This window comes from Dermacentor variabilis, chromosome 7, assembly GCF_050947875.1.
Source record: "Dermacentor variabilis isolate Ectoservices chromosome 7, ASM5094787v1, whole genome shotgun sequence".
In the NCBI taxonomy this organism is placed as follows: domain Eukaryota; kingdom Metazoa; phylum Arthropoda; class Arachnida; order Ixodida; family Ixodidae; genus Dermacentor; species Dermacentor variabilis.
The window spans coordinates 94,347,498-94,369,744 of record NC_134574.1 but is presented as its reverse complement, the minus strand read 5'-3'; the positions used below and the strand labels follow the sequence as shown (position 1 = coordinate 94,369,744).

At 42.4% G+C, this 22,247-nt stretch overlaps 1 protein-coding gene across 1 annotated transcript; it reads right to left on the bottom strand.

Moving 5' to 3' along the window:
- Window positions 1-4,873: 4,873 nt before the first annotated feature.
- On the bottom strand, window positions 4,874-18,915 carry LOC142588740 (sterile alpha motif domain-containing protein 3-like). The gene is made up of 10 exons (XM_075700557.1): window positions 18,763-18,915; window positions 15,423-15,554; window positions 12,792-12,862; window positions 11,986-12,135; window positions 11,810-11,897; window positions 10,743-10,895; window positions 10,429-10,641; window positions 9,135-9,306; window positions 7,740-7,825; window positions 4,874-5,161 (listed from the first exon to the last, which is right to left on the bottom strand). Exons 1-10 carry the CDS (start codon window positions 18,913-18,915, stop codon window positions 4,874-4,876), a joined length of 1,506 nt encoding a protein of 501 aa, XP_075556672.1.
- Between the last annotated feature and the right edge of the window lie 3,332 nt (window positions 18,916-22,247).

Genomic DNA, 22,247 nt, shown 5'->3' with positions numbered 1-22,247 from the left:
TTACTAACCCTGACTGTGGTGTGGTCGAAGCTTCAATAACCGATCATTACCCAACATTCGTGCGCTTAACTTCTACTGCTCGCATTACCGATGCAAACTTCACCAGAAAGAAATTTAATTCGTCAATTTTTATTGAAATAATTGCCGCTTCAGACTGGTCCCCAGTAATGGTATGTGATAACCCAGAAACTGCCTATAATACATTCTCACAAATAATTTCTAAAGCTATTTCAGATTCCACGGTACTAATGAATTGTAAAAAAACGTTTTCAGCTCCTCGTAACCCATGGTTATCTACCAGTTTACTAAATTGCTTAAGGAAAAAAGATAACCTTTACAGAAAAACAAAAAAACAGCCATTTAACACAGCACTTCACGAAAGGTATAACAAATATTCTAACTTACTAGGAAAACTGCTCAAACAGGCTAAAACGACGTATTATGAAAATGAAATTAAGTCTGCAGGTAATGATGTCAGAAAGCAATGGAACGTATTAAACTCTTTTTTAGGTCGGTCGAACCATACTTCCGAAATAACTATGATACAGTCGGGGGATCTTCTCCTTGATACTCCCTTGGACATTGCAAACTCCTTCATTAATTCCTTCTGTGCAGATAATGAAGAGTGTGAAGATTCATTGACCGAGACTTACCCCCGTTTGCCCCATAGCTTTTTCCTTTATCCCGCAACACCTCAAGACATAGTCACAGTCATTTCCAGTCTAAAAAATACAGGACCTGGTCTTGATAACTTCAGCCCTTCTCTTATAAAAACGATAGCTTACCTAATATCTGAAACATTCTGTCACATAGTGAACCTTATCTTTAAAACAGGAATTTATCCAAGTTCTTTGAAGAAAGCCAAAATAATCCCTGTTTTCAAGAAGGGAGATAAGCGTCTAACATCTAACTACCGCCCTATAGCTATACTTTCATTCTTCAGTAAAATTATCGAAAAACTAATCGTAACACGCTTATCAAGCTATTTATCAAAATTTTGCATCCTATCACCAAATCAATTTGGGTTTCGGGAAGGTTACTCAACTGATTTGGCATTAATATTTCTAACAGACAAGATTCGGCAGGCAATTGACGCTGGAAATTTCGCTGGTGCATTATTTATTGACCTCTCTAAAGCATTCGATTCACTTGTTCATAACATCCTTTTTGCTAAATTAGACTCTATTGGTATAACTGGCCCGGCACTGCAATTACTACGTAACTATTTGAAAGATAGAGAATACACTGTATCAATCTCCAGCACTTACTCGCACCCTAAAACAACTAACATTGGTGTACCACAAGGATCTATATTAGGGCCTCTCTTGTTTTTAATATACATTAATGACCTCCCAAAGTACCTAAAGTCATCTGACTGTATCCTTTACGCTGACGACACTACCATCTTCTCCTCAGACAAAAGTCTTGATTCACTGATGTGTAAGCTTAATCACGACGCGGCAAATACTATAACTTGGTGCCAACTTAACAAACTACACATTAATACTGCCAAATCTAACTTCGTCATCTTCTCAGCTAAACAAAAACATATCTCAGTGTATCCATCGCTAACCTTTGCCTCCGGTGTACTTTATCCTACTGATAGTGCACTGTTTCTTGGCGTCATATTAGACAAACACCTAAAATTTGACGAGCATGTTTTATCCTTAACAAAGAAGGCAGCATATGGAATTAGAATATTAATTAAAGTTCGAAATTTCTTTAATATGAAGACACTCATCTCCCTCTACTACGCTTTTATTCACACGCATATTAACTATTGCATATCATCATGGGGAAACACGAATTCTACACATTTATCTCCACTACAGCATACCCAAAATCAAGCAATTCGCATCATTACACGTAGCAGCTACACATCGGAAGCATCTCCATTGCTCAGATCTAACGGCATTTTATCGTTACAGAAACTAAATAAATACTCACTTGGAATACTTGTTTATAAATCTGTCAACGGAAAGCTCCCGTTCCCTATAATTACTACCAGCCAGTATCCATTTTCCACGTCTACCCGTTTCGCTTCTACCAACAGCTATTTACTACCAAAACCTAGAACTAATTATGGTAAATTTACTACTAACTTTTCAGCCACATTACTTTGGAACTCATTACCGTGTCATATTAGGATATTCTCTCATTTTTACACATTCAAATCAAAACTTCGTAAATTTTTGCACTCAATATAACAATTTGATCGTTATCATTATATTAATAAGTGCTTTGTTTCGTTAAATATTTTTACTGCGTAAGCTAGTGACTAACTTAACATGGTGTCTTTTGTCTTTGCATATAGCTGCTTTGTATTCATATATCCTACTCATTTGTAATGGGAGGTCCCCTGTACGGTCTATTGACTATGGGACCTCCCTCTGTATGTATGTATAATCCCCATTTGTAACCTGATTATTATGCAAATAAAGAACTTGAACTTGAACTTGACTAGTCTCTCGTCGCCGTACGGTATATTAGTTAGAATTTCGTCTCTAAGTAGGAGGAACGCGTCCTGGCAAGATAAACCCGTGCGAAATCCTATCATGGAGTCCGGGAACCAGCTCCGCTCTTCCAGGTATCGCTGCAATCTGCTATGGATAACCCTTTCATAGAGCTTACCTAGGCAGGACGTGAGCGACACCGGCCGTAGTGTATCAATCGAGGGATTCTTTTTTGGTTTGGGGATCATGATTATTTTAGCCAATTTCCACTCTTGGGGCAAGTCTCCCTTGGCCCAGCACTCGCTATTAAATGTCTTTGTGATTTTCGCTAGGGCTACCGAATCCATGTTTCGAATCATTGCATTTGTGATCGAGTCTGGGCCCGGTGCCGAGTTTTTAACCGCGGATTGTGCCGCCTCGTACACTTCCGCGTACGCTATATCTTCGTCTAATTTAGGGTTCGCTTCCCCCGCGTATTGTCTCCTCGCGTAGGACGACCCCGGGGTAGGGGAGGGTCCTATGTACTTTTTCTGAAGCGCATGGACGAGATCTTGGTCTGTACCCTCGAAGTTGTCTGATATAATTTGGAGCTTCTTGTTATTCTCAGTACGCGTGCTCATCGGGTCTAGCATGCTTCGTAGTATTCGCCACGTACTGGTCGTTCCAAGAGTTCCTGACAGGGTTCCACAGAACGTCGCCCACTCGTTTCAGAACAGCACGCCTTAAAATTTGTTGGAGCCCAAAGAGAAAAAAGTATGTAGGTGGTTGAATAATGAAATAAAGGAAGCTATAGAAGAGCGCAAGCAAGTGTCTGCGGATAATCGAGACCCTAAAAAAGTTGGTACTACTCGATCAACAAGTATTGCTTAGATCAAGGAGTACCAGGAGAGTGAACTGGTCGTAGAAAATGAAAAAATATACATGTGAAGTTTGGGTCTTGACGTTTTCTATAGAGGTAGAAGCACATAAAAAGGTTCTCGAAATATGTAAGGGCACTAACGGCACCAAGAGAACATCCGGAAATATTTAAAACGGATGAAGAAAGGTATTTATTCGAATGAGACGAAGCGCCGCAGTAGATGAGGAACGTTATCTCTGATGATTTTGGCAAAAAATAAAAACTCCGTGCTATTCCGCTGCGTGAAAGTGGATAACCAGCGAAGCTGTGTATGTTGGCACCTAATGGCTAACTGTCCATTGTCGTGCGCCAAACGCAATATGTACATGCATGGCAGGCGAACACGGCTAGTCGCACTTCCACAATACTGAGCCTCAGAAGATGATGAGGCACCAGATGTATACCTACACATGTATTGTTGCGAAACGCGGCAAGGCACCTCACAGCTTACCGCACTTAGAGGCACACACTGATTCACCGTATCGAAGGCGATCGTGCTTTCGCCGACGTCCGCCAGTGCAGTAATGGTTGTGAGGTCACTCGAAAACCACGGGCCATCCAACAATGCACATGTCATACAAAATTGGTTCCCCACAAACTTCTTTTGAAGTGTGGCCGTTGCTCCGATGAAACGTTCCAAGTTAGCGGGGTAAGGGCCACATGGATGGTTTGCATTTCTTTTCGCCTCGTGGTCCTGGCGGGCAGCATACTTACGGACTGCCACCACAGGAGAGCGGAAGGAAAGCAAAGGAGATAAGCAAGCACTTGCAACGCAGACAAAGAGAGGTCGTTTTCAACGTAGACATGTCCGAGGCGGGTGTAAGTGTGGTATCCGTTCTTATCAGCTTAATATATTATAGGTGTAGTATTTTAACCTAAGATATTAACCTTATTTTTGCAAGTTCGTGGAGTGCCTACACACTAAACATTTTTACACCCTTAAGGGTGTAAATCAGTTTGTCGCCAGACGAACACCCTTAGGGTGCTGTGGCCTACACCTTACATCTGGGGTGCTAATATAACACCTTAGAGGAAGGGTGTCCAGCAAAATAAAAATAGGGTGTTAGGGTGCTAGTCAACATTAGCACCCATCTATATGGGTGCTGGAAGGGTGTACACCCTTTGTCACCTGTATCGAGGTCGATGAAGCTTCAGATAGGCATACATAGAGATGCGCTATCGATCACTGTAAATAATGGTCACTCATGGCATACAGAAGCAGTTTGTCTTCCTTGCACAAAACCCGTGCAAAACCAATATATGTAATATAAATATTTAGGCACGCATGCATTGAATGTTTTGTTGCTTATATATATATATATATATATATATATATATATATATATATATATATATATATATATATATATATAAAACACCAGGACATACACTTTCTTGCATGTTAAAAAGAAATATGTGCATGTTTATTGTGCTTCTGCCATACAAACTTAAAACTAAAATCACAAAGGAACATTAACCACTAAGTCTTTTAATACAAGCAAGTTAACATGCCACAAGAATTCTAAGAACGTGAAGCTTTAACAATTCTGTTGAGAAACTTAGTCGTCACAGACCTTGGTTTCGTCAGGTCAAGGCCCATAAAGAACCGCTCAAGCACAACAAGGGTGTTAAATGCTTTGCGGTCATACTGCAGGTTGAACAGCCAGTATGCACCCATTATTGCCGCAAGTCCATCTTCTGCATTCATTATGGCGAAACATTTCTCCCGGTCGACCATCAAGAAGAGAAACTCCGCATTGTGAAGCGAAGAACCAGTAAATGCCACACAGGGTGTTGCTGGAATGTCATCCTGCATGACAAAAATAAAAACAATATTTTCTGCATGAGATGACAGCATGCATGCATGTTGCTAATTGACATGTTGCCTATACTGTGGAAAATTTACTCTTATAAACATGACTGGATCCAACAGAAATAAAACTTAACACACATAAACTTGGCTGACGATCACATTGGAGCAAAGGGGAGCCGTTGTTGCCCATTGTTCTGAATGTGGTCACCATCCCAAGTATAATTAGATACGATTGCTTGATGCACATACGTTCCGCAATCCCATGAGCACTGGTGCATTCACGGAAAAAATACGGCTATAGTGGCCAGTAAGAGGGCACACCCACTTTTATTATTTTCAAACACAAGACAAACATTGACTACTACATTAACTACTATTCGGCTATTACAGCTACACCTAATGTGCATAATAAAAAACTTGCAATGAAAGATAGACATATGCCCGAAACCGAGTGCTTTTAATAGGGAATACTTCCCACATATACATTTTCTGTGATTTTCAAACATTGCTATTCCATTTAGAGAATAATTATAGAACTATTTTTCTAGATCCCTTTTCATTTTATCTTTTATATTGTTAAGAAATCCTGAATACCTTTAGTGCGTGTGTGTGTGTGAACCTTGAGCGGTGCTACAAGGTAAACAGAACAAGTATTTAATTTCAACAGGTTCGACAAGTGGACCAATCTTCATTAGGATTTATGAGAAATGGCAGTTCGGCACTGATAGTGAAGACACCAGACCGGGTGCCGGTCATTCTCATATACATGAAACTAAGAGGGACAGTTATGACAATGACTGACTTTCTCTCGGCGTTATGGCAAATTTATGGCTGGCTTATTGGCAACGATGCAGGGCAAAAGGAAGGTGGAGTCCTATGTATGTAGGGCAAGGTCAGAAAAGAAAGGAAAAAAAGAAAAAAAAGACAGGACGAGGGAGAAAAAAGTTGGAGAACGGAAGAAGGCGGAGTAGCAAGGAGCTAGGTTCCAGCTGACACGAGGCAAGGAAGGAGAATACGGTCACTGCTCAGTACCAGTACGTGTGCCACCGTTGTAGCGGGAGGGGGATGTGGAATAGGGAGGCGGGGGCACAATAGAGAAGGGGCCCGGAAGGAAGACAGAACAGTGGCTATTTGTGGAAAGTAACACAGTGTCACAGTACACATATACAAGGCACGGCCTGTTTCGGCAACGTTGTGGTCCAGCTGAGGTGCAGAAAAAATTTTTCTAAAAAGTTTATAAACGCGGGGTTCGCAAAGCAAGTACGCCCTTAGGCTTAGTTTTAGGGAGCAGAGTTAAGCAGCTTCCGTGTGGTGCAGTTTCCGAACGTTAAACGGTCAGCTGATATCACATCAGCTCGTGCGGATTCCCAGAAGGGGCAATAGGTCAGTCGAATAACTACGCAAGTGGCAGGACGGAGGAAACTGGATTTATTAGTTTTTCGCTCGCGCCCATGAAGCACACGCGGAGGGAGCCGCAAGCAGTGGCCAGCATCAGTTTTCAAGTAGAGAATTATTTGCAGTCCCTATGCCCTCTCACTGTATATCCCAGACACATCAGTCGCCCCAGACTCGCTATAATACCTTTAGTGTATGTTGCAAATTTATGGATGACAAAGAATTCTCTCTGCTTGTGTGCACGGGATGTTGGTAACAGGCTGCAAGAGCACGACGCTCACGCGTTCAGAGGAGTGATCTGGCAGTCGAACATGCCTGGAGAAGGGTAAAGTCGGGAGACTCTTCACATGTGTGCGGCGACTGTTAAAACGCAGGTGAAAAGGAGTCTGATACACTCCCGCTTACACACCTCGCATCGAATTTTGTACATGACACTACTGGAAATGCAGTCAAGATTTTGTTACTTTTATATACAAAGGTAGAATTTGATGCCTCAGCGGTGTCTGTTGCTGTCATGTGACGACATACCTTGCAACAAGGTTTCCCACACGGTCGACAACCCTTGGGCATGTTGGGCTTCTGTCATCGCCCTGACTAACAAATCCCTTAATTTTTTCTTCTTTATATACAACCCGAGGCAGCCACTTGAATATATTAGCGAGTCGGATGCTCTGTTTCATGATGTTAAAATGGCGCTTAAGAATGGCATTGACTCATGAAGCACCGGTAGTGTATGAGGACCAAATTCGAGTGTGATTGGGTATTTTTAATGCTCACGCTCTCTCGCATTATATGTGCTCGATCTAAGCTGCGGGCCTGTTCAATGGCATTGTCTACAATTCGTGGGGCATATCATCCATGTGTCGCCAAAATTGTGCAGATCTAGAACAGGTTCCTCACGTTTGAAAGGTAGCCTGAAGAATTTCTTTACACGCACACACACACACACATATATATATATGTGTGTGTGTGTGTGTGTATCTGACGTCACATACATGACATCGTGTGCATTATGTGCATATTATGTCAAATGAGGTTCTACTTCGCATGTCTACCTTCACTTATTGTATTACACTATTGGCATGGTGCATTGGGTTCCTTGGCTGCGATGCAGTCTTTTTCTTGCTTTTTGTTCGCTTACACACGTTGATATGAATTATGGAATGTTTTGTCCACTCACATTCTTTGGAACAAAGAGAGCTCCCACAGCTGCTCGCTCCTTCACATTTGATGCAACAATCTCCAGTGCTGCAAGTGCCAGGATGTCTGTAAAGCAAATGATAGAGGTATAGATGTCTGTATACATATTTATCTGTGTATATACATATCAAAAAGTACACTATATTATATATATATATATATATATATATATATATATATATATATATATATATATATATATATATATATATATATATATATATGGACTCATACTTTATTAATCATATAAGCCAGCATTCAATTACACCAAGTACAGCATAGAGGCAATTATCTGCATTTCATATTGTAATTAAATCATAATTGTAAATAAAAGCCGATGAACTGGCCGCACGTGGGATACAAACCCACATCACCATGGTGCTGTATTCCCATCCACTTTCTGTGGTTTATTTTTCTTGACTAGAAGTAACCTTAACAAATTAAATTGTGCGGTTTCACGTGCAAGAACCATGATTTGATTATGAGGCACGCCGTAGTGAAGGACTGTGGAGATTTTGACCACCTAGGGTTCTTAAATGTGCACCTAAATTTAAGTACACGAGTCTTCGCATTTGGCCCCCATAGAAATGCAGCTGGCGTGGCAGAAGTAACCATGGGAGGGTTAGCCAGTGCAAACACTCACAGCCTTTGCGGCATATGTGGAACATCCTTTCTGCCCCAGGCGTCACATCTACGTGAACTATTTGAGTGAAGGCAACTGGTAAATAAACCCACGTTACCTTAAGCCACAAAGCTGCCAGATTGGAGACCCTCGCTATAAGAAAATGAGTGTACATATATTATATATATATATATATATATACATATATATATACCAGAAAAAACCGGTTCTGAGTCCGGGTAAATATTCACAGTGAAGTAGACGCGCGTATGAAGCGGTTTATTGACGTTTCGGCCGGGGTCCGGCCTTCATTCATTTCATTCATTCATTCTGATGAAGGCCGGACCCCGGCCGAAACATCAATGAACCGCTTCATACGCGCGTCTACTTCACTGTGTGTGTGTGTGTTTATTAGTCTTATTAGGCCAACACTCACACCAAGGACAGCATTGGGGAAATTATTTGTAGAAGGGTAGCCTGCATTTTTGAATCATGCATTGATAGGCAATACATGCAATTTTTAAACTTAACAAATAGGGTAATCACAACTTGCACATGTGCAATATTGGTAATACAATGAAGCTGTTGCACACAAAATTATTGAACGTAGGTGTAAAAGTTCCACTCAGACTTAATATTGCTGCAGTGCAGGGCCCAATATGTACTGCCTAATTGTTTTACGTTCGCAGAATCGCAACATACTTTTTACAAATCAACTACAACACCAACTGCAATATCGTTTTGATTACTTACGGCTTGTTCTCAGCCTTGTTGGTTCCATTTCACTAGCTGTCTGTAACATCTGCAGCACATGTTCATCACAGGTCACTTTTTTCCTTGTGGCCATCCTTGTCAACATATTAATGGCTTGTGAAACCTTCTTGCTTGGTTCTGCCTTTGTTAAATGCTGAAAGTCACTGCAGAACTGCACAAAATACAGAAAGATGTACCACTTCGAAACAAAATGTCAAAAATCGTTTGGCTATACCTTTTCAAGTAATATTTTGGGTTAAGCCAATATTCGAAGCTTCATATGCGAATCAAATATCACACAATAAATATTCGTATAGATATTTCAAAAGAAACTAGTTCTTATTTTGACAACTGACTATTAAATTCCGGTTACAGTTTATCTGCTACACAGCACATTCTGAAGGGAAACAAGACATTTTCAAAGCAATATAGAAACGAAATGTGTGAAAGGCAAATTGTTATCCATCCAAATGAAGCGCGAACCTACAAAGGAAACCCATATCGTTTTCCAAAAGGAAAAGTTTTACATTTGAGAAAAAATCATCCTGGTCTGGGATTTGAACCTGGGACCATCGCCTTTCTGGAGTGGCCACCACTATCGGAGCTAACTGCTGTGGTCAACTAGCTTCTTGGTTAGCTGAAATACAAGAGCGACCATCCCACAAGCGATTTTTGCTAGTCTCTGATTTAGCATTTTTGGCAGTCTCGTCATGAAGCTGGTTCAAATCTTACGCTCTCTCCTGGGTGTTTTTCTTGTAACGAACCTTTGTACATATGTATATGGCACACAAATCCTTTGATAAAGCAGCATCGGCGCTTCCTTACTAGCATGCTGCACAAACATGTGTGCATCGTAAATTTTTTTTGTGCCTTGCAGAAATCTTGACTATAGATTATGCTGCTTGGTGTCTCCCATTCTCTATCCTACAATTATCCAAAAGAGCCGGAGTTGTTTTGCATAGCACTTTGGAAAGAGGCCCCTCCCTGCATATTTTAGGTAGCAATTATTCAGCCACCACATTTCTTTGATAACTGTGGCATACATTAGATCTAAATTGTACTTTGCAATTGGTCCATTCTAGCACATAGATTACAATTATGCTATGTTTTCACAGGTACCTATTAACAAAGTTTCATCTCAGTAATCAGTTTCACAAGGCACATGGACATTTCTAATGCACCAGAAATGGCTGTTTTATAAGTGCCATACAAAAGCCCCTTACAAACCTGTATAACTAATATGTATTGCTGTCATGAACATCTGCAAAGCAAGTAGAAAAGCCGAACCACTTACTCGTTGAAATTCCATGAGGTATGGATATTTCATCTTGACATCGAGCACAGTGCTCTTGGCAAGGTCAGGAACTCTTTGGTTTGCTGTTAGGGCCATTCTTTCTTGCATCGCCTTCTCATTTGGCAAAGATTTCTTGCTTTCTAAGATGAGCCATTCCTCATGTTTGGTGAGACTAGTCTCATCTTCTCCTGTGAGGTTTGGGAGGCCGATGGCCTGAATTGGGAAATAAAATTGCAAACCACTTATTCAATTGTTGCTGTAGTTTTCAAACACAGATGCTGCTTTCTGCTTGAATGATGCTGAACTGTCCTCACCATCTTAGGCTTCTTGCTGCGCTGGAGCTCTTTCGCGGCTGCCTCAGTTCGTCTTTGAGCACCAAATTTCTCTCGATTTTGCAATGCCCGATCATCTTGAAGTTTCCGTCTCTGGTTTTTGAATTTATTTCTAAGTGCTACTTTCCAGGAGTCCTACGAATACAGAATATTAAACTGGTTAGGATATCTGCTGATATATAAAGCAATGCTGTTTCCACGCGTCTACAGGGTGCAATGCTTCTTTAAAAAACAGCACCAATTTACAATCTCTCTTGAAGCACTGCAAATTCACTGGCATTTGCTAATTTAAGACTTATTAAAATATAGTGTTTTACTGTGGGCAAGGTACATTTGTCAAATACATTGGATGGCATTGCATTAAATACAAACCGAATATATAAAGCGAAGAATTACTTTTTCACAAATGTCTAGCACCGAGCATAAAAGCTTCAAAGGTTTCAGAATGATGTTCCAGAAAGATATATAAATTACCAAATGTGCGCTTTTCGTTATTACGTTTTCATAAGAATATTTGCTGATGCTCTCATAAAAACTATTGTGGATAAGTCAAGATGAATCCAATCATAGAGAACAGCATTCTAACTTTAATGAAAGCTTGCAGGACCTTTCATTAAAGTTATTCTATCCATCCAATGCTAAATTCAAATACTTCTAACCTGAGGATCTGGGTGTGAATACATTCCTTAATATTAGCTGAAATAATTAGCATGGGCCAGTTTCAAAAGTTATGTACTGAAATGTAAACTGAGTAGGGTTTTTAAATATAAGGTAATGCATTTTAAGCGGCTAAACGTAGGTACAATACAGCACAAGGTAAGTTAAAAAGCTGAAGTAACATTAATTAATTTTATGAACACGCGTAATGCTATGTGCTTTCAGTATAAGCGACATTTGCATAGCTGGAGTTTGAGTACCTCCTTTGATGAAAATAATGACTCCCAAGTTTTATGGCAAAACTAATTTCGTGTATATGCAATATAGAGGCCGTACAAAAAAAATTACAGAAGGCCGCCTTTTCTGCGTACCAAAGCATGAAATCTACTCACGGATCCACTTCCAACAACGTCTCGCAGCTGTGGGTACTTGTCAAGGAGTAGAGACGTCACCTTGTTGTAGAACTGACGTGTTGGAAACCTGTAATGTACGTGTGCATTACATTTTCAGTGGTACACATAAAAAGTTATGGAAGGCAGAAAACAAATGCAAGCCAATATGCACTTACAGTGTTGTGGATGCCATTGCACCAAACAAGATGTCGGTGATCTGTCTAAAAGAAGAAGGCGTGAGTGCTTCGCCACTGATGACTTTGTCATGGAGGGCCCCAAGGCTGGGCATCACAAAGTTGACCCCGTCATCATCTGAGCTGGATGGCCTACAAGAGATGACACTTTAAGTTACACATAAAAAAAGCTATTATAACGACGAGATTACTTTAATGGCAATTAACCTTACGATTGAGTTGACAAAGCTAAAACCGAATTTTGCATTTAAGTCTTTTTTATACAGAACGAAAACCATTTTTGGCACACACATTCTATAAAACTGATAGTGCCAGATAGCTGCAAACTTCCATGTTATGTGCTCTTGTCAACAAAATGTCAACCTCGTTTGCTTGCTTATTGATTTATGGTATTGTCCACGCTTCGACAGCTAAGTGGGAGTAAAAGCGATATTAACAGTGTCAGTTGAGTGCCACGAGTGTGCTATGTTGCTGTAAAAAAGGTTCAAATTTATATGTCATCACACAAGTGGTTTGTACAATTGGGGAAGCTATAGCTGACGGGGCTGAAAAATTCCTATATGTGACTGCAGATATCCTTCTGAATGAGTACACTTCGAGCTTCGTCAAGTGTAGCCTTGTAAGTGCAGCTTTGACAGCACCGTAGCTTCCACAGAGCTCCAAGCTAGAAGTATGAATTTGTACGGGTGATAACTCTAGAAGTATGAGCTAATGATTCACTAAACATGCAATCATTGCAGTAAAATTATCAGAAGTGCAATCGCAACTGCACCTAAAAATGCACTTACAGTTCAAGATGATGAAGGGGTTCACTGGGTCTACTCTGTTCACAAGTTTCCAAAGTGACTTCTGATGTGCACTGAAAGCAGGAACAAGCCTTAAACTTATTGTTTACTCCAGGTAGGCCACATACTCCTGCGATCAATGCCTATAAAATCATGCAGCTTTTGTGAACTGTGGGAGTATGTGCAAGCAAAGCTTTGGTGAGCTGGTAAGACGAAACTTGGAAACATGAACAGATGTCACTCAAACGCATACACTCGCTGTCGCAACACTGGCGGGAAGAGCGCGAACCGAGCGGTGCAAATGTTTATGCTGCATATCGCTTCAATGAGTCTCCAAAAACCCGAGGTTACTAGACCTCCAGCACTACGGGCGTATGAAGCCGTACTGCAGATAATAGCCGAGTAGGCGCACCTACCGCAGAATTTCAAGATAGGGTGCGGACGTGCTGCTGGTGTAGAAATGACGCGCGCTCACCTGGCCCTACAAAGCATGCACTTTATCACGTAACCTCCAATATTGGGCGCGAATCAAAAATTCTTGGCTCACCTTCGCTCCCACAACCTACGGCGACAGAACTCTTTGTTGGCCTAGTTGATGCTTGCTAAAAGACATGCTTTTTGCCGCAATTGAACAAACACAATATTTTTGCCGCCCGTGTTGTCTTTATGTGTCTTCCTTTTGTCTGTGTTCAATTGCAGCAAAAAACATGTCTTTTAATCTACGGCGAGCAGGGCGCTATATGATCTTATGGCACAGAAGCGACAATGATAAAAATTCGCCTGTAGTTTTTATATAACTGCTACCACAATAACAGAGAAAGCGATGCGGCTAGCAGTGGCGGAACATAGCAGCCCTATCTGCGAGTCAGCTGGTGCTGACGCTATGTTGCAGGTACCATAGTTCACAGTTTGAGCCCCTCCAACTTTCCACTGTCATTTTCGAGTTTACAAACGTTGTTTTATTTACCAATAACGAATTCGTTATTACACAAGCCGTATTTGCGGGCAACTAAAGCGACCATGGATATCACCGCACTACAACAGGATCTCAATTCCATCGCAGTATGGTACGAGAAATTGTACATGACGCTTAACCTTACTAAATGGAATGCCTGTGCGATACTGAATGAATGTACGGAATAGCCACTACTCCTTCTTGCTCTATCATTCACCCGCAACCACAGCTTAACCAGTCATACCTACACAATAAGCTGTGCTCCGATCAATAATGCCCCTCTTACAAATATCTTGGCGTTCACATGACATCGACACTATCATAGGCAACTCATATTGACGCCATCTGTTCTAATGCTTCACGCACCCTTGGATATTTAAAACGCAACCTGAAAGCCGCATCACTAGAAATAAAAAAGCTAGCATGTCTAACATTCGTACGTCCGCAGTTAGAATGTGCGTCAACTATCTGGCACCCTTCCCAATCATATGTAACCTATGACATAGAGGCAACACAAAATCGCGCAGCTCGGTTTATAGCTTCCAATTACTCTCATGGTACCAGCATAACCGCACTAAAATGTACACTTGAACTACCATCACTTGCTTCCCGCCGCATCATCTCTCGTCTCTGCTTGCTTCACACCTTTTATTACCATCCACACTCCAGGCATTCCCTGTTAAATCCACCCTTACGTACATCCTCTCGCTTAAGCCACAGTTGTCCCATAGCAAACATTAACACCCAATCATCTGCCATGAGCGCTTCATTCTTCCCCGACGCAATAACCCACTGGAACCATCTCCCAGAAGATATCGTGTCATGCACTGACCGTAAAACGTTCTGCGAAATGTTAAATAACCACACTGCTTAATTACCGATCCCACCTACCCTCACTCTAACACGATATTCCCCTTTTTTTCACAATTGTTCCTGGCTTTTATTTGTTTATTGTTGTTTCTTTACTTTTCTGTACATTTGTTCTAACATTATTACAAAGATTAAAGCCCTCCCTTATGTAATGCCACCGAGCCTTTAAGGTGAAAATAAATGAAATGAAATAACGCGAAGGGATGCAGTAATGAATGAGGAAATGACACATAAAAGCGAATGGCCTCAGGGTGCTTCATTCATCACTTCTGCGATCTACAGTCGCAAGATAATGTAAAAGTACGATTGACGATGTTTTTTTCACGGTCGGTGAGAAGAGCTTCAGCCTCCCCGACGCATATCATGATTATAGAACTTCGATACCTCAGAAATGTCCACAACACAATCGAACACGGGAATGTCCTTCACGTATTACGCAATGATGCACCGCGGAACATTGTGAAGACCACTCGCTTAACGTGCCTGAGGAACAGCCTCGATCGTCTTACTCAAGGTTGCAATTAATAGACCATAACCACAATAAAGTGCTCAGTGGCAACTCCTACCGCGGCGCTCTTGCGCAAGGTGAAGTGCCAGCCAGCACGGCAAGCAGACGAAAATAAAATCGCTTTATGTTCGTGTCACTAACCCGAATATTAACGAGGCACTTTATATGACGCTTAAAAAAGAAAGACGCCTCATATTCGCGCAAACACGGTAATCATTAAAACTAGCGCGAGCTCGCGAACGTGTGAAATATTAAAAAGAATTAGTTTACTACAGTGACAAGCTTCCACTAAGAAATTTACCTTTGATGATGAACATGATGGTGCTCCTTCAGCGACACTTTCCTGTTGGGCGTCAACAATGATTTTGGCCATATCAGGTATGTTGTCATCGGCAGCGAGGTCAACATATTCGTTGAATGTCGGATCCAGCACCTGAAACCAACGTCCGTGTACAGTCACTCAACCGGCTAACTGCTTAGGAGATCGCATTAAGAGGAAGCTTTAGCTCGGACCCAACTCCGACGCGGCCTATTCAAATACATGCAAAAACGAAAAACGTTTTTCTGAGATAACCCCTAATTGATTTTAGTCCTTTGAGGGTCAATGACGTAAATATACGGCGCCGCAAACGAACTCCAAGATGGTCGATGTAGTATATTTACAGCACCGTCCGTATGTTTAAAAAGCGCGCCAATTTCCTAACTTTTCCTTTTCTGCCATGCGCTGCCACTATGTAGGAATACAGGGAATTTTTTTCGCGTCACCCTCACTCATTTTCCGTTGCATGGTTTGTTTTAGCGCTAGTTCGCTCCCGCGCGTCTATATAGTACCGCTCGCGCATTGGCGAGCGCGCAGGCCGGCGGCGGCTCGGGTTTTGTTCCGCAGGCGGTTTCGGCTTCTTGCACTTGCAAAACTGATGGCTATTTCGTTACTAATCGCTCAAAGGGCGACCGCCTGTCTCTCACTCGTTTAGTGCTCACAGGGGCGCGCATAGGAATGATGCCGCCGTGCATGCGTTTCCGGTGCTTTTTTTTTTTTTTTGACACTCGCGGGAACTAATTGCCTTATAGCTGACGATAAGATGAAGATTAGCGGAAGTTTGTCACGCGTTTTTCTTTCTTGACGGGCACACAACCACAGTTTTCTAGAGTATGCTCATCTATGCAGTTCGACAACGCTATGCGTGTACATATTAGTGTAAGAGCAGGAATATTGGAGTCTTGCGAAATATTCTCGTGTGCGCCTTTTCAAAGCCTTGAACTATAACAATGCATAAAAGTTTTAATTTTTATCTTTATTTCCTTTTTTATTGTTATTCATGAAAGAAGGGCACATATATACCAACGCAAAATATGTTTTCCTCACTTTACGGTAATCCTAGAAAATTACGGTAACGTTTTGGAAATAACTCCCTAAAAAGAATTGGAATCTGCAATAAACAAAATCGACCCTATGCAGTCGCATCTGGCGAAAAAAATCGACCCTCTGAGAGTTAACGAAATTTGTTACATTTGGGAGAGCGAGTTAAATTCTAGTGAATGCTGTCGCGGAATCTTTAGTTAGGTCCGGAATTTTGTTAAAAAGATTTTCAAAAATGTGAAAACTTGAAAAAAAAATATAGAAGCACGAAGTTTACAGATTCATAGCTCTCCATAAAAACAGGTATCGGTTCTGTAAACGGAATCCATTAGATCATTCAAAGCGGACAAATTCGATACGTCATCTTATATCTTACGTGAATTTTTACGTTGTTTACAAGGGTTCTGTAAAAGCTATATTTCCATATTACAAAATTTTTGAGATTCATGTGTAACATATCAATTTTATCCGCTTTAGACGTACTATTAGATGCAATTCACAGAATTGTATTAACAATTTTAGTTGCTGAGTTACAGAGTTGTAAATTTGATAATGTCGTTGCAAATTTTCGATTTTTGCCAATTTTTAATAAAAAGAACTGACAACTTAAATAAACAATCCGAAATCAACAGTCACCAGATTTTCAGTTTTCCCTTTAATTTCAACAAACCTTGTCAAATTTGGTTCAGTGGTTGCAGAGAAAAACGAATTCTCCTTCTACATGTATTTAAATAGAGCACCCGAGCTCCAACTCTGACGCGGCCTATTCAAATACATGTAAAACGCAAAAACGTTTTTCTGAGCTAACCCCTAGACCGATTTTAATGAAATTTGTTGCATTTGAGAGAGAAAGTTAAATTCTAGTGACTGTTGGAAGCGAAATTTAGATTTAGGGCTTGAATTGTATTAAAAATATTTTCAAATATTCGACCGATTGAAAAAGAATAGAAGCACGACGTTTACAACTTCATAGCTCTGCATCAAGAACAGATATCTCGGGTCTGTAAACGGCACCCATTCGATCAATAAAAGCGGACAAATTCGGTATGTCATTTTAAATCTTACGTGAATTTGTTACGTTAGTTACAAGGGTTCTGCAAAAGCTGTATTTCCATATTACTCAACTTTTTTATATTCATATGTAACATATCAATTTCGTCTGCTTTAGATGTACTATTAGATGCAATTCACAGAATTGTGACATTATTTTTCGTTGTTGAGTTACAGAGTTGTAAACTTGATAGTTTCGTTTCTTAAAATTTTCAATTTTTGCCAATTTTTAATAAAACATTAACAACTTAACTAAAAAATTCGAAACAAACAGTCGCTAGATTTTAAGTTTTTCTTTTAAATGCAACAAACCTCGTTAAATTTGGTGCAGTGGTTGCCGAGAAAAACGAATTCTCCTTTTACATGTACTTAGATAGCAGCACCCGAGCTAAAGCTTCCTCTAACATTTTTTTCGTCGTACAATCACAACTCCGCATGTACTCGTATGAAAAACCAGGCAAAACATAAGGCAAAGTTCGGTCTGCTGTTGCGGAGCTAACGAAGCACTTTTATCGTCGCGACGATGGATAGGATTTTTTTTAAAGTGCTAGGAAGGCACATGTAACCGACAAACGGAAGCCTCGGGAAAACACCCGAAATTATACGTGGATGGCGGAGGAACCCTAGGGCCCCCAACGCGCAGCGCGTAGATCACAGCTGGAACCAGAACGGTCTGTGTGTTCGAACGACCGAGGTCAGAGCGTGCCAAAGGTGCTCGCATACTGCGACATGCAGAAGTCTCGTCGAGCCCCGAACTATTGGGCCAGTCCGGACTCCCGCTTTGGTGCCCCAGTTGCCCCTTTGGTGCCCTAGAGGCGCCGTCAAGTATACTTAAATGGCAATTGTGAAAATAAACACGATTGGAAAAATAGAATCGCGCCGGCCGCGCGGCACGGGCTTGCGCAGCCGCCAGCTGGTAAGTCGATGTCCCGCGCTAGCGCGCACCTGAACTTCGCGAACACCAGCTATAACCTTGTCAGGTATAAATGCACGGAGTTATCCACGGCAAGCTCGAACATACTGCTCCATATATAAACAGAATTCTACACTTGTCATTCGAACCGTCCTGAAATCGCCGTCGTGGCATATTTCTAAGCGTTTGAATTCGGAACTATGCTGCGAACAGCTTTTAGAAAAAAAGTGCCTCGCCCGACGTTTCTGTCATACACGCAATTCGATGTAAGTGAAATACGTACGTCGACAAACAAATGCAAAATCAACGTGCACTTACCTGAAATTTGCTTGATGACAGTGCCACCAGACTACCGAGAACTGGACAAGTGGCGACTGCTTGCTTGAGCGCTTCCAAGGACCCATCTTGTAGCGTGTATGACCGCTTCGCACGGAGGTGCGGCACAGTTAACAGGCAACGTACAGGCGGCATCTTCGTTGACACCGCGCACAAAACTAATCACAAGTATAAATTTGTAGAGCCGAAAACGAACAAGCGCGAAGAGGCGCCAACGAACAGCGCAAGTGCCGCAGCTAACGAAACAATGCACGCACTGGCGCGCCTGGTCTGTACACAACTTTGAAGGAAAGGGGAGAGTGAGAGAGAGAGAAGGAGTGCTAAGGAAGTGCCCGAAGGTGTGCGGCAGCATGAAGGAAGGAGGAGGTGCGCGATGGAGACGGTTGCCAACAGACAGCTTGAATCAGGAGATTTGGGATAGCATGGGGATAGCCGTCCGGAGCTTCGCGAGTTGTCAGGAGCGTGAACAGACAACACAATTAGGCGTTGTTTATTTCTAGGCAGGGTGGTTAATCTGAATAAATTGTGTGGTATACATTTCGCGTTACTTCTTGCTTTTGCATCAGCAAAATCACAAAACAAGACATAATCATTTTGTTTTCCACAGCGAGGAATAAGAAGAATGTCTATGATAAAAAAATTATGCAGATCCCACGGGAATCGGTGTAAGCGAAGCGTTGAGCGCTGGATGCTTTGATTGACGATAATTAGCGGGGATGTTGACGGCTAGAGCCTAATTTCTTTAACGTTTAGTCTAACACGAGAGTGGCGGGTTGATGTTAAACGTTACCTTACGGGCACCACTGCTGTTTGTCTGCGTAGTGCACAGAACACGCAGAGAGAGGTGTTTTCTTGAGGCGTTGTTGTGCCCCATATTTCACAGCCTCTGAGAGCGTTGAGCATAGACATTGCCTCACATGGCACATCGCATTGCGGCAGAAGTATTAAACTTGAATTGGATTATGGGGCTGTACGTTCCAAAACCACAATCGAATGATAAGGCATGCCGCAGTGGCGGACTATGCATTATTTCTGAAACCGTGATGTTCTTTAACGTGTTCCTAAATCTAAGTGCACGTGAGTTTTCGATTTCGCCCACATCGAAATGCAGCTGCCGCGGTTGGAATCAAATCCACGGACTCTAGCTATGCCATAGCCACAAAGCTAACGCGGGGGGCACAGAAGTGCTGATTTTACGGTCGACCGCTTCAGTAGGGTCGCGTGGACCGTGTGGTGCGCTTTAATTAATGCGGCTCTGCTTCTGCACGCCCTGCGTAGTTTGGCCGCTTGAAATATTTGCACGGTATTTATTTTTCAGAAATAGCAACAACGTACTGTACGGCACATTGAACTGAAACTTATCCAGTTTACCCGCAACCGCCGTCGTATAGTAGTAGGGTTTGCTTGCCTTCTCAGGTCACCTCCTCGCCCCCCCCCCTTCATGGGAAATGCCTCTTCTCCTCCCTCCTTTCTACAGTTACGTCCCCTCTGGGCACGCACCTTAGGAGAAAGCGAAGCGCTGTAGTTTCTGCAATGCTTCTGAGGGGAGCCGAAACTTATTTCTCATCGGAATCAGACCAAAAGAAAGGAAAGAGAATGGTTCTTAATGAACTTAAAAGAAATGGCTACACAGAGGACTTCATTCGAAAAATAACCAGGCACAGACGACTGATTCCCTACCCCAGAAATGAGTGTCCATCCCATACGTCAAAGGTACCAGCGAAGGTCTCTGCCGAATACTAAAAAAAGGCCTCAAAGTTGCGAACAAACCGATAAACGCTTTCAATATCCTCGTCCCTAAACCAAATCGTCCAACAAAAGAAAAGGCTCAAGGCGTCGTCTACAAAATCAGCTCTGCCGACTGCCGGAATCGTACATCGGGGAAACCAAAAATCTCAAAGAAAGAATCAGACAACACGAGAATGACGTCCGAACAAATCGAATACGCAGCGCCGTCGCTGAACTTCTTGGAGACGCCGACCACAAAATTGCTTTCCAAGAAACCCAAATCCTTCAAACAGAGACGAACTCACGAAAAATACTACTGGAGTCATGGCACATTCAGAATACGGGGGGGGGGGTGTAACATAAACCGCGTGAAGGGCAACCTACCCTCGGTTTATATCCATGGCCTTGGCGACATGGCGAAAAAAAAAGAACGCCTAGCCAGGTAGATTACCGCTCGAGGTCACCAACACGAAAATGTCTGTGCTCCCCCGTGCCCGACCCTCCCTCCCTCCCCCGCACTAATCCTGTCAACTGCACTCTCACGGGTCAAGCCTCCCCCAGCATCGGTCATCCCAGCCGACCAACACCGCTGCAGCAACCGACCCTACCCCCCTCCCCGCCTCTATTTCCGGATGTCAAGTGTGTCCCTACGTTCCGTACTCTCCCCTCCTTTCTACGGAAGACCCTTTAAGCTGCACACCGCCACCTCCGACGAATACCCCCCGGAGAAGGAGCCGAACAGGCTCCGAAACTTTGGGCTAAAAAGTAAGAAGATCCCACGCACTGTGGGAATCGATGTAAGCGAAGCTTTCCGTCCTGGATTCTTTGTTTGACGATAATTAGCGGTGAAGTTGAGGATTAAAGCATAATTTATCCAACGTTTGTGCTAACACGAGAGCGAGAGTGGTGAGTTGATGTTAAAGGTAGCTGCAGTGCGTGCACCACTGCTGTTTGTCTACGTAGTACACAAACACGCAGGGAGAGGTGTTTTCTTGAGGCGTTCTTGTGCGCCATAATTTAAAACCTCTGAAAGGGTTCAGCGTCGCCATTGCCTCACATGGCCCATTGCATTGTGGCAGACGTATTAAACTTGAACTGGATTATGGGGCTGTACGTGCCAAAACCACACTCGGATTATGAGGCACGCCGTAGCGGCGGACTCCGGATTAATTTTGGCACCGTGATGTCATTTAACGTGTTCCAAAATCTAAGTGCTTGCGCATTTTCTAGTTCGCCCCTGTCGAAATGCGGCTGCCGCGATTGAGATCAAATCCACGACCTCTAGAAATGTCAAAGCCGCAAAGCTAACGCGGCGGCCACAGAAGTGTTGATTTGACGGTCGACCGCTTCCGTAGTGTCTCCTGGACCCTGCGGTGCGCTTGAATTTATGTGGCTCAGCTTCTACGCGCCCTGCGTGAGTTGCCCGCTTGACATATTTGCATGGCGTTTATTTTTCATAAATAGCAGCAACATCCTTTATCCTACCTTTAACTCAAGCTTATCCTATGTCCTCGCAACCGTTGTTGTATAGTAGTGGGATTACCTCGCCTTCTCACGTCTTCCTCCCCCTCTCTTTTTGGGAACTGCCTTCTCCTCCCTCTCCTTCTCCTCTCTACAGTGCTATCTGCGTCCCCTCTGGCCTCGTAAGTTAGTAGAAAGGGAAGCACTGCAGTTTCTACAATGCTTCTGAGGGTAGTCACCGGTAATTATAGCTGGCAAGCGGCTATATAATGTGGCGA

Bases quoted from the DNA above. Each gene is read 5' to 3' on its own strand.
- LOC142588740 (XM_075700557.1), bottom strand. From the start codon at position 18,915: ATGCCGCCTGTACGTTGCCTGTTAACTGTGCCGCACCTCCGTGCGAAG. The intron at 10,896-11,809 runs GTGAGTAGATTT...CTGTATTCGTAG, and splicing joins ACGTTGTTGGAAGTGGATCC to GACTCCTGGAAAGTAGCACT. The intron at 9,307-10,428 runs GTAAGTGGTTCG...TATTTTGTGCAG, and splicing joins ACCTCATGGAATTTCAACGA to TTCTGCAGTGACTTTCAGCA.